This window comes from Ylistrum balloti, unplaced genomic scaffold (genome assembly GCF_031769215.1).
Source record: "Ylistrum balloti isolate Yb309-2 unplaced genomic scaffold, AGI_CSIRO_Ybal_v1 Utg371274, whole genome shotgun sequence".
NCBI classification, from domain to species: Eukaryota; Metazoa; Mollusca; class Bivalvia; order Pectinida; family Pectinidae; genus Ylistrum; species Ylistrum balloti.
In genome coordinates, this window is record NW_026782685.1 from 54,347 (window position 1) to 67,381 (window position 13,035).

At 35.1% G+C, this 13,035-nt stretch overlaps 1 protein-coding gene across 1 annotated transcript in view; it reads left to right on the forward strand.

Annotated features, from left to right (window-relative positions):
* The window catches only part of LOC132561742 (uncharacterized), a 35,166-nt gene that overhangs the window by 14,942 nt on the left and 7,189 nt on the right, over positions 1 to 13,035 (forward strand). Inside the window, exons 14-21 of the mRNA XM_060226443.1 lie at positions 2,071 to 2,217; positions 2,824 to 2,957; positions 3,975 to 4,119; positions 5,293 to 5,405; positions 5,875 to 6,037; positions 8,436 to 8,561; positions 9,407 to 9,567; positions 9,879 to 9,984. Of these exons, the coding sequence (XP_060082426.1) occupies positions 2,071 to 2,217; positions 2,824 to 2,957; positions 3,975 to 4,119; positions 5,293 to 5,405; positions 5,875 to 6,037; positions 8,436 to 8,561; positions 9,407 to 9,567; positions 9,879 to 9,984 (1,095 nt within the window). The remainder of the gene's footprint in view (positions 1 to 2,070; positions 2,218 to 2,823; positions 2,958 to 3,974; positions 4,120 to 5,292; positions 5,406 to 5,874; positions 6,038 to 8,435; positions 8,562 to 9,406; positions 9,568 to 9,878; positions 9,985 to 13,035) is intronic.

Consider the following 13,035-nt stretch of genomic DNA (forward strand, 5'->3'; position numbering starts at 1 on the left):
ATTTTTACGTGGAATGTAACATTGTATAGTGATTAAATCTCAGTCAGTCTGACAAACTCTTACGTGGAATGTAACATTGTATAGTGATTAAATCTCAGTCAGTCTGACAAACTTTTACGTGGAATGTAACATTGTATAGTGATTAAATCTCAGTCAGTCTGACAAACTCTTACGTGGAATGTAACATTGTATAGTGATTAAATCTCAGTCAGTCTGACAAACTCTTACGTGGAATGTAACATTGTATAGTGATTAAATCCCCGTCTGACAAACTCTTACGTGGAATGTAACATTGTATAGTGATTAAATCTCAGTCAGTCTGACAAACTTTTACGTGGAATGTAACATTGTATAGTGATTAAATCCCCGTCTGACAAACTCTTACGTGGAATGTAACATTGTATAGTGATTAAATCTCAGTCAGTCTGGCAAACTCTTACGTGGAATGTAACATTGTATAGTGATTAAATCTCAGTCAGTCTGGCAAACTTTTACGTGGAATGTAACATTGTATAGTGATTAAATCTCAGTCAGTCTGACAAACTTTTACGTGGAATGTAACATTGTATAGTGAATAAATCTCAGTCTGACAAACTCTTACGTGGAATGTAACATTGTATAGTGAATAAATCTCAGTCTGACAAACTTTTTACGTGGAATGTAACATTGTATAGTGATTAAATCTCAGTCAGTCTGACAAATTTTTACGTGGAATGTAACATTGTATAGTGAATAAATCCCAGTCTGATAAACTTTTACGTGGAATGTAACATTGTATAGTGATTAAATCCCAGTCTGATAAACTTTTACGTGGAATGTAACATTGTATAGTGATTAAATCTCAGTCAGTCTGACAAACTTTTACGTGGAATGTAACATTGTATAGTGAATAAATCCCAGTCTGATAAACTTTTACGTGGAATGTAACATTGTATAGTGATTAAATCTCAGTCAGTCTGACAAACTTTTACGTGGAATGTAACATTGTATAGTGAATAAATCCCAGTCTGATAAACTTTTACGTGGAATGTAACATTGTATAGTGAATAAATCTCAGTCAGTCTGACAAACTTTTACGTGGAATGTAACATTGTATAGTGATTAAATCTCAGTCAGTCTGACAAACTTTTACGTGGAATGTAACATTGTATAGTGAATAAATCCCAGTCTGATAAACTTTTACGTGGAATGTAACATTGTATAGTGATTAAATCTCAGTCAGTCTGACAAACTCTTACGTGGAATGTAACATTGTATAGTGATTAAATCTCAGTCAGTCTGACAAACTTTTACGTGGAATGTAACATTGTCTAGTGAATAAATCCCCGTCTGACAAACTCTTACGTGGAATGTAACATTGTATAGTGAATAAATCTCAGTCTGACAAACTTTTACGTGGAATGTAACATTGTATAGTGATTAAATCTCAGTCAGTCTGACAAACTCTTACGTGGAATGTTAAAGAACGATTTAAGTAATTGGTTGTTGTAATGAGTTTTATCGATGGGGTCAAAGCTCACATTTTGGGCGGAATTTGAATGAACACTATTTGTTGTATAAAAAGTATTTATATCGAATTACGTGCGTCGTACATCAACAATCCTTCTGTATAATGTTGGTCCTGAAACGTGGTAATTAATCTACATTGATGATATCTTAGGTCTTACTAAATGTAGCTTAATTGACGTACAATAAACTCGGCCTTATTCTCGCTATTAATAGACCCATAAATAGAAGGTATATTCCTCAAGTATGTTAGTATATAATAAAAATACAATTGATAATATACACAGTGTACAGCAATATGTTAACGAAGGCACCTTTGGAGCAACGACCTATTTAAAGTTATTCACATTTTTAGTTGCACTTCCATCCTTTCAGCATGGCGAAGGGAGTGGACGGTGCTTGTGTTATCGCTTCCGGCGGATGTTGAACGCCGAGTCTAAAACAAGCGTTTTCGCTTTAATAGGAATGTGTAGGATATTAACGAAATTCTAAATTCGTAGTCGAACAGATATAAAATATACATAATCTACCCTATTACTGTATGCTTCCGTCATATTATATCAGGTATCCATAGCAATGGTGGAAGGGAGAGAATATAATGCCGACGTGCCATCAACAAGTGAAATTGTGTCACCCATGACGTCACTCGAGGTGTGCATTAAGCCTGAAAGGTCGGGGATGACGGTAGCAAGTTTCCATGGTAATGGAACAGTAAGTAGGATGTTGTTTTCACACTAACCTACTACCCTACCAGTGGATCATGAAAACTGTAAAATGAGTTGAACACAGCCTGGTTTCAATCAATGATGAAACATAATTTTCCTTGTACATACAACGAGAGAAATTGTATAGTTTTTGTATTAAAATATTGATTAGTTATTTTTGTTAGGGTTAGCAAAACTCATTCAAAGGTAAACGCTCATGTTGTGTGAAATAAAACTAGTGAAATCCTTCCATCGAAGACAAATCAACCTGATTAACTGGGTATGGGATCGAAGACAAATCAACCTGATTAATTGGGTATGGGATCGAAGACAAATCAACCTGATTAATTGGGTATAGGATATGCTAGTGTGGTTATAACAATAGTTACATTGTGACTACAGTGATGAATGAGTTTATCTTGAATTGATATCATCTACCGTCAGTAATCTGTGGTATTCTATGCCAAGGAAAGCAGAAGAATTCAAGCTTTTCTCTTTTAATATCTCTAAACTCTACAGATCTCTAGATCAATTAATTCAGATAATTTTCTCTGTTGTTCAGATTTTATTGTTGTCAGAAAATATAGAATTAATGTGTTGTTTCCACACAAAGGTTGCCTATGATATAGAACTTGTGGAAAACATTCCAACTGTGTCTATCACGGGTGCTGATGGGGAACTTTACGGTACTCTACAATCATCCGTCATCATTGAGATGTCGCAGTGGTACAATTTACATGTCACTAGGTATGTAAATATATTCCTAAAAAGTAAAATTCAGAAAAAATGATACATTATTAACTTGTTACCAGTTCGAAAACATATTCATATTCTTGATATTTCTTCGTTTTTGTACAATTAATGTGAACCTATGGGACGAGCGTTAGTGGGTAATGCGTGGGCATCGTGTGGTTTGATGTAGTGCGATCCAGGGGTGCTGTTGGGATGGGGTGTGGTTTGGGCAATGACGAAAGGAGTTCTTCCATTCTCCTCTATTCCTAATCGTTTCAAACACGTTTCCTCGTTTATGTCATTTCCCCATTCCTCTTATATTTCTCCTTGACTAATAGCCTTGTATCTCTTCTCGTTTTGCTGATTGCATAGTTTAAGTTGCTGTCCTTCTGGTGCCTGTCCGCGTCCTTAATTTTTTGTTGACCTTTTTCTAATGATTCTGCGGGGTTGATTGTCCAATTTCTTATTTTCATGTCAAGTTAATCGTCTCTTTTCTGTAGCGATTTTTTGTGTTGTATTTTATTGTCTTCTCAATTCAGCTGTGAATTATGTTTAGACTTGAGTTGCGCGTTTTCCGTTGTTGATTGTGTTGTTTTCTTGCTACTGTTTGGTGTCTGATGATATTTTTCTTTACGATATCTGCTCTTGGTATTGACCTGTGTATCGTTTAGTATTCCATCCATATCTTTATTTCCATATTTCCTCTCTGTTTGTAATCCTGAAAAGTTCTTAATTACTTGTTGTAAAGGTTTATTTTGTTTCTGTTTGTTCTGGACGGTGTATTACACATAATTTATATAAATAAATGTCGTCTTTTTTAACGTGGTTCATATATTTTAACGTCGGACGTTTTGGTCGCTGTTGCCGGCGGTTGTATATCTTGGGTCTTTGTTTAAGTTTCACTGTCAACTATACTGTATACTTTAAAAGTTTTGTTGTCATGTTGTTATGAATGTTTCCACGTATACGGTACTCCAGCATAGTAGAAGAATCAGCCTGTGATTGGATAAGTTGTCCTTAATTTTGTATCAGATCTGGCCACACTGTAGCGATGCGAACCACGCGACTGGTCAATGATACCGAACCTATCCTGGAGACAGCTGCTTTCCCCAATATGCAAGTGTTGCAAAGAGCTCCGACATCGATCCAACTTGGAAGTTCCAATCCTCCCGGTCTGGTGAGAGATCCAATATACTTGATTATTCAATATGGCATACATTACTAACCAACATTTCTTTTGATTTAGTTTCAGTGTCATCCATATTCTGTCCACTGTTAAATTTGTTAAGTTTGTTCGATAATTTGATAATTCAACTTTCTTAAAGTTGGTTGCAAAAACCTGTCGTAAATAAAAAAAATTAGTTATTGTTATGAATACAGTAATGTTATAAACGTGAAGTCTTTGAATAGGATTTAAAGTTTTATTAGACGTTGTCTGATTCATTATAGCAAATATATTTTTAAATCTTCGGAGAAAATTGTAGTGCGAGAGGGAGAAAGTTTATGTAGGTTTTAGCCTGTTGCCTAATACCCAATGTTGTATTATCAATGAAATCTTTGTGGGAAGAAAAAAAGTAGTGCTTGGTGTGTAGCATTCATTAAGTACAGTTTCCGGTGTAGTTATCGGTGTAAATATTACTTTTGTTCATATTTGCACTAGTTGAGTTTGAATTACGAGTACAAAACTGTTGGTATTTTCTTTGTATTTTTCCAAATTTTCCAGTAATGTAACGTTCACGTGGTATTTTTCCATGAGTGTAATGTCCACCACTGCTATTGATACTTAATAGCTTTGTAAAGGTGTTACTGTTTTCTTGGTTTATCATTAACTAATTAGATTTGTTATCTTTATTAAAGTATGGCTTGTCATTGATAAAGATTAGTTTGACGTGATATGCAATAAAAATCTAACAAAACAAAAAACAAAAACAAAAAAAAACTAAAAAAAAGACCCCAAAATACAGCATTTGAGAAAGGTGTGTTTGACTTTTAATTTTTATATATGTAACCGTAGATTTGTTCCTTTATGAACATAAAAAACCATGCGCGTATTGATTTAGGAATTTAAACTCTTTAACAAATGCGGTGTAAATGAATGGTTACTGAGATGTACCTAGTTACTTTGCATACTGAAACATATTTTTGATTGATATGGACGGAGATTGAATATTTCCGTATGCACTAAAATGATAGTTAAAGTAAATAAGAAAATTACAATTATTGTTGTTGATTTCTGGTATATTGCTAATTCGCTTGGGGTAATTTTTTTGTCCTTGTTAATGTTTTAGCTATGCATGTCTATGGTGATGTTATGTTATCCTTGTTTGTTAGATTTTTCTCTCTTTCTCAGGGGAATACTGATACGTTAGGCTGTATAGGACGTGTGATAATCAACGGGCAAGCTGTGGGATTGGCACATGCTGGATCTATAGAACAACCTGCGAAGACTTGTACCTCCGGATGGTATACCTATGATAGACAATATAGAATTGTTTTCCTTACATAATCACTAGAATAAATGAAAAACGTTAATATTATTTGTATATTTAATTATTTCTCCATGTTAAATGCTAGTTATAAACTGTCTTGACAAATCTGGTTAACTCACGAACACACTCTCTCTCCAAATATTCTGAAATGTTTAAATTATAAACTCACACTCCTCGAATAGAAAAAAAAATATTGAAACCGACGTTCTTTCGTTGTAATGTCAGTGCTTTTTTTATATTAGTCACCGATAAAGATTCGATAAAGAAGACAGGTTGGGATTTTACTTTGAATTTCGAAAGTGCTTTTTTTTCTAATGTAAATGCCACTTTTAAGGGAATGATAGAAGTTGTTCTTCAGCATCCCTTGCAAGTGATAGGTAGCTGTCTTGCATCAATAACCCTAAACTGAACACACTTGTATTGGTTTCTTTTTATTTCAATAGTGCGTCATCTACTGCACCGTCAATGGTATTTGATGGAGATGGATATGTAATGTTTCCTATATCTGTGTTACGCCCCAATTCCCGAGTGGACAGCCTGTATCTGAAATTTTCAACAAGACAGCGGGAAGGCATTCTTCTCTTGCTTAATGACAAAGTGGAACAGGTATTTGTTAATTTCTTTCAGAATGTATTATCTTAAATGAGTTAATTGCATGGAAATTGTTATTTGGCATGCCCACTAAATTAAAGTCACGACAAATGTCGTTCACACATCTAAACAATGAAACAATTTATTCAGTACAGAATAACAAATAAATCATTTGCCTTATATGGTCTTTGGCTTTGGCAGATCACATGAGATGTCTTGAGCACATGGCTCAGTACTAGAATCTGTTAATTCTCTGTCCTTTAGAATTGCTTGACATAACAAACTCAGTGCACGTCGCTATGAAATGTGATACTTTTAAAATACAATATTTAGATACTGTTTTTTTTCTTTACTTAAATAGACTTTGTAACGTGATTCAAATGTCTTCAACTGGATTCGAATGATCCTCGTTAAACTTGGAGCAGACTGATAAACTTGAAAATACGACACGTGTCTGAAATATATGTCATTTGAACTTGAACGAAAATAATCCTCTTTACCTTCAAAATATATTTAGACATATATAAACAGTTCCCAATTCCTAATCCGAGTCTGTGTTTCTAATAATATCATGTACACTGTTTAATCATGTATGTACTTTTCTATGATAACATCGGACTCATTTGCCGACAGATTAAACAGCAGTAAATGTCGCCGTTTATGGCTGAAAAAAGAATGATTCGTATCAAAATGAGAATATCGTCTTCATAATAGTTTCATTGATTTGATTTCTGTCTTACTGATATTATTAAATTTTCTTTTTTATATCCTTCCGATCATAAAATACTAATATATACTTCTGCTGACAGCAATAAAATGAGATGAAAATATAGTTTTCCTATATTTCTCCACGCCTATCAAGAAAATGACGACAAAGGAAATAGAATACTACTCTCAAATTAGCTCTAAATAAGGGTCGAGAATTTCATGCTTGTGTATGCTGAATACAGTTTACTATCCTACATACAAGGATATGTAAGGTTAACTTATCATACTAAATGGTCTATCGTATGAAAGACGTTCATGTCCTTCAATTTCACTTTTCATTTCACCGACGATGTACAATTTTATAAATTGAATATATACTGATTTTAAATCAAAGTATGACTTCAATCTTAAAATCATGACATTACCTGGATATCACTATATTTACATATATTTATAATGTAACATTCATCCTCCCAGGTCTTGTTATTGAAGTCTCCATTGTGATTTTCTCTTCTGTTTTCAGTTCTTGTTTCATTGATTATACATTGCAGTTCTATCAATATTACAACATTGTTTTGCCTAAGAAATTAGTCCACGACTCCCCAGGCTCGTCACTTCTAATATAGGGATATGTAATTAATGTAAACAGAGGAGTCTGAGGTGATACTTACTTTCACATTACAACGTATGTAATAGTCCCGATATGTATCTTCATAAGTATAATCATGGTGTGCATTGACTGTAAGTTGAAGACTACTTTTATTCAGTTCGATATTTATTAGTATTCCAAAGGACTCAGTATAATAAAACATGAAGAAAATATCTGTGTAGAGATGAGTGAAACTAAAACATGAAGGAAATATCTGTGTAGAAATGAGTGAAACTAAACTATGAAGGAAATATATGTGTAGAGATGAGTGAAACTAAAACATGAAGGAAATATCTGTGTAGAGATAGGTGAAACTAAACTATGAAGGAAATATCTGTGTAGAGATGGGTGAAATTAAAACATGAAGGAAATAGCTGTGAGGAGATGGGTAAAACTAAACATGAAGTTCATACTCACCAGTTAATCACCACGTTATATCAAACTTTATCGTGTATGCTATTAACGATGAATATATGTAGGACACTCCCATAATCTAAAGATCGTGATATCAAAAGGGGGTCACATTACAAAGTTGTAACTCTCCTTATTATCTCTCATTCTTATAATTAAATGTTTTAATGCTTCCCACTTCATCGGATTGAGATCGAGAAATGTGTTGACGTGGATAATCAGTCAGCTATATGAGGTTTGTGGGGAAGATTAATGTCTGTCACCATCATGTGTTGTAATATAGATTTCATCGTGCGTTTCAATTATTTCCTCCATAATTAGTAAAAAGGTGATCGGTATTTCAACCAGAATTATAATATAAAAGTATATGATACTACAGTGCAATCTCAAAGTCGTTTATCGTAGAATCCTTCATAGATAGCATATAGGTCTTTAATTATACAGAATACCATACCTTTAGTACTATGAAATCCATACTCGTAAAGGTTTTGTAAGTAAGTCTACAGGTTTGCTAATCAAGCTATATCACATATATTCCTCGACAGGTAATTATATTTCTACTGAAACAATTAAAGTTTTTGAAAGTAGTACTATGGGTTTGGTTGCCACATTCATCACAACTATATTGCTTATTTTGTATTCCAGCATTTGCAGATGTTACTTTCGGTGTCTGAAGGTTTCATACATATGGAAGCAAGGACAAAGAGGGGAACGACTGTTCTTAGAAGCAACGAAAACATATACGCCGATGGATTATTTCACATCGTAGAGGTACTGCAGATTCATTGTGTTTAAGTACCTGTCGAAAATCAAAGGCGAATTCAAAACTGAGCAAAAGCGAACACTTTTTTTGCGATAGTAAAACAACGCTTGTCTAATTTTGTCAGTAATTAAATATAAATATGACATCATAACAATAACTGGTATTGATCCGATGAAAACTTTTATTCGTCCGAATATAACGGTTTTATAGAAGGTCAAGGTCAACGCGATCAAAACCTTCTCGAAAAGGATTGTGAGCACTTCATATGAAAGAGAGGTTCGGCAGTTTTTGCCCATTTTCTAAAAAATTATGAATGTTAATTGTCAAGGAAACAAAATGCTGTACAAATTCAAACCATGGATATTGATTGAAAATCAGTAAATGGTAAAGACAAACACATAACTATAACTATTGATAGAAATTATTTCGTTTAGAATTTTATCGACAACCTTATAAACATATGTTAAACGAAATTAAATATAAGCCCATATGGAATTTTTTTTCAATATTCATAGTTAATTGTATTAATTATATTGATTATAGTCTTAGCACGTGATCCCGTCTATATTTTAACAGTTCTTGATTCCTTGTATTCCATGTTTTAGGTCCCTTGAATCACCGACGAATCAGAAAACGACAAAATAGCTTAATTACGGAATACATTCATTCTCGACATATACTTGCATTATACTTAAAGTTATATGTATTTAAAAGAGATGTAAATTTATATTATAAGATTCAGAAACTTTAGGTTGTTAGTGTTATAATTGTATCAGATCCTTACTGTTGTCTACTATACCTAATCAATCAGAAGTCTACAGATAATTTTGATGTAACTTTGTCTGATTACCAGGTAAATGTACAGACTGAGATAGAAGCGACATTGGATGGCGTGCCAGGAACATTTTCCCAGGAAACCTCAACACAAGAAATCCCGACGAGGATAGATGAAGGAATTTACGTCGGTGGATTAGGGTCGAAGAGTCACATAATTGCTGGTAAAACTAAACTAAGGTAAGAAATATATATATATATCACTTCAAGACATTATATACGTCTATTGCTTATGTAAATGGAGTCTTGTTTAGATATTTCTATATAAACTCAATGATCGCCGCACCATGTGTGTGTTATCCCACCACGTCGACTTAAAAAACAATGTATCTGTATGTATAATGTAATAAAAGATGAATACATTTACTATTATGTTAATGTACAATTACATCAGTTAATATAGCTTCCATAATTCTATACTTAATATCTGATGCAATAAAACGTTCAAACTAATTCACTGACCTTTTTTTTCTTTTACTTTGGTTTTGCAGATCTCTGACAGGCTGCATTTCAACACTGCGTATAACAGACAAAACTGTTCCTATGTATATGCTACAGGAAAGCAAGAACGTGGTGTATGGTTCATGTACAGATAGTGTAAGTATTGGTAATGCGTGTGCTGGTAATACGTATGTGGAATAGCAATGCGTTCCGTTTGATTTAGTGTAGTGCCATTTCGCAAAATGATGTCATAGATATGTTGATTTTCAACGAGCAAAGCCCTTTAAAGGCAACTTGTTGATGAAGACAAACATTGGTGAGGTGCATTCTTCAACATTTTCAAAACAGTTTTAAATTGTTCTTATTCATCCACTAAATGAGTGGAATACAAATATAAAAAGTGAATATAGGATCGCTGTGTATGACACCAACTGTGGCTCCCATGACTTTGTCAATGTCTGACATTGCCTTTGTCACGTAAAGAAAGTCTGACATTGTCTTCGTCACATAAACAAAATGTGACATTGCCTTTTTCACGTAAGCAAAGTCAAACATTGTCTTTGTCACGTACACAAAGTCTGGCAATGACTTTGACACGTAAACAAACTGACATTGCCTTTGTCACGTACACAAAGTCTGACATTGCCTTTGTCACGCACACAAAGTCTGACATTGACTTTGTCACGTACACAAAGTCTGACATTGACTTTGTCACGTAAGCAAAGTCTGACATTGACTTTGTCACGTACATAAAGTCTGACATTGTCTTTTTCACGTACACAAAGTCTGACATTGCCTTTGTCACGTACACAAAGTCTGCTGGATGTTGTCATTGTACACATTTGTCTGACACCTCCTTGTTTTCCCTATAAGGGATAAATACCTGGATGTTGTCATTGATCGACGACGTTTGATTTGTCTGAGTCACCTCCTTGTTTACCCTATAAGGGATAAATACCTGGATGTTGTCATTGATCGACGTTTGACGTCACCTCCTTTTCCCTATAAGGGATAAATACCTGTCAGATCACGTTTGATTTGTCTTGTTTTCCCTATAAGGGATAAATACCTGGATGTTGTCATTGATCGACGACGTTTGATTTGTCTGAGTCACCTCCTTGTTTTCCCTATAAGGGATAAATACCTGGATGTTGTCATTGATCGACGACGTTTGATTTGTCTGAGTCACCTCCTTGTTTCCTATAAGGGATAAATACCTGGATGTTGTCATTGATCGACGACGTTTGATTTGTCTGAGTCACCTCCTTGTTTTCCCTATAAGGGATAAATACCTGGATGTTGTCATTGATCGACGACGTTTGATTGGATGTTGTCATTGATCGACGACGTTTGATTTGTCTGAGTCACCTCCTTGTTCCCTATAAGGGATAAATACCTGGATGTTGTCATTGATCGACGACGTTTGATTTGTCTGAGTCACCTCCTTGTTTTCCCTATAAGGGATAAATACCTGGATGTTGTCATTGATCGACGACGTTTGATTTGTCTGAGTCACCTCCTTGTTCCCTATAAGGGATAAATACCTGGATGTTGTCATTGATCGACGACGTTTGATTTGTCTGAGTCACCTCCTTGTTCCCTATAAGGGATAAATACCTGGATGTTGTCATTGATCGACGACGTTTGATTTGTCTGAGTCACCTCCTTGTTCCCTATAAGGGATAAATACCTGGATGTTGTCATTGATCGACGACGTTTGATTTGATAAATCTGATTGTCACCTCCTTGTTTTCCCTATAAGGGATAAATACCTGGATGTTGTCATTGATCGACGACGTTTGATTTGTCTGAGTCACCTCCTTGTTTTCCCTATAAGGGATAAATACCTGGATGTTGTCATTGATCGTTTGATTTGAGTCACGACGTTTGATTTGTCTGAGTCACCTCCTTGTTTCCTATAAGGGATAAATACCTGGATGTTGTCATTGATCGACGACGTTTGATTTGTCTGAGTCACCTCCTTGTTTCCTATAAGGGATAAATACCTGGATGTTGTCATTGATCGACGACGTTTGATTTGTCTGAGTCACGTTGTTTCCTATGTTTGATTTGTCTGAGTCACCTCCTTGTTTTCCCTATAAGGGATAAATACCTGGATGTTGTCATTGATCGACGACGTTTGATTTGTCTGAGTCACCTCCTTGTTTCCCCTATAAGGGATAAATACCTGGATGTTGTCATTGATCGACGACGTTTGATTTGTCTGAGTCACCTCCTTGTTTCCTATAAGGGATAAATACCTGGATGTTGTCATTGATCGACGACGTTTGATTTGTCTGAGTCACCTCCTTGTTTCCCTATAAGGGATAAATACCTGGATGTTGTTGTCGTTTGATTTGTCTGAGTCACCTCCTTGTTTTCCCTATAACCTCCTTGGGATAAATACCTGGATGTTGTCATTGTTGTCACGTTTGATTTGTCTGAGACGACGTTTGATTTCCTTGTTTCCCTATAAGGGATAAATACCTGGATGTTGTCATTGATCGACGACGTTTGATTTGTCTGAGTCACCTCCTTGTTTCCCCTATAAGGGATAAATACCTGGATGTTGTCATTGATCGACGACGTTTGATTTGTCTGAGTCACCTCCTTGTTTTCCCTATAAGGGATAAATACCTGGATGTTGTCATTGATCGACGACGTTTGATTTGTCTGAGTCACCTCCTTGTTTTCCCTATAAGGGATAAATACCTGGATGTTGTCATTGATCGACGACGTTTGATTTGTCTGAGTCACCTCCTTGTTTTCCCTATAAGGGATAAATACCTGGATGTTGTCATTGATCGACGACGTTTGATTTGTCTGAGTCACCTCCTTGTTCCCTATAAGGGATAAATACCTGGATGTTGTCCTGACGTTTGATTTGTCTGTCACCTCCTTGTTTTCCCTATAAGGGATAAATACCTGGATGTTGTCATTGATACCGACGTTTGATTTGTCTGAGTCACCTCCTTGTTTTCCCTATAAGGGATAAATACCTGGATGTTGTCATTGATCGACGTCGTTTGATTTGTCTGAGTCACCTCCTTGTTTTCCCTATAAGGGATAAATACCTGGATGTTGTCATTGATCGACGACGTTTGATTTGTCTGAGTCACCTCCTTGTTTTCCCTATAAGGGATAAATACCTGGATGTTGTCATTGATCGACGACGTTTGATTTGTCTGAGTCACCTCCTTGTTCCCT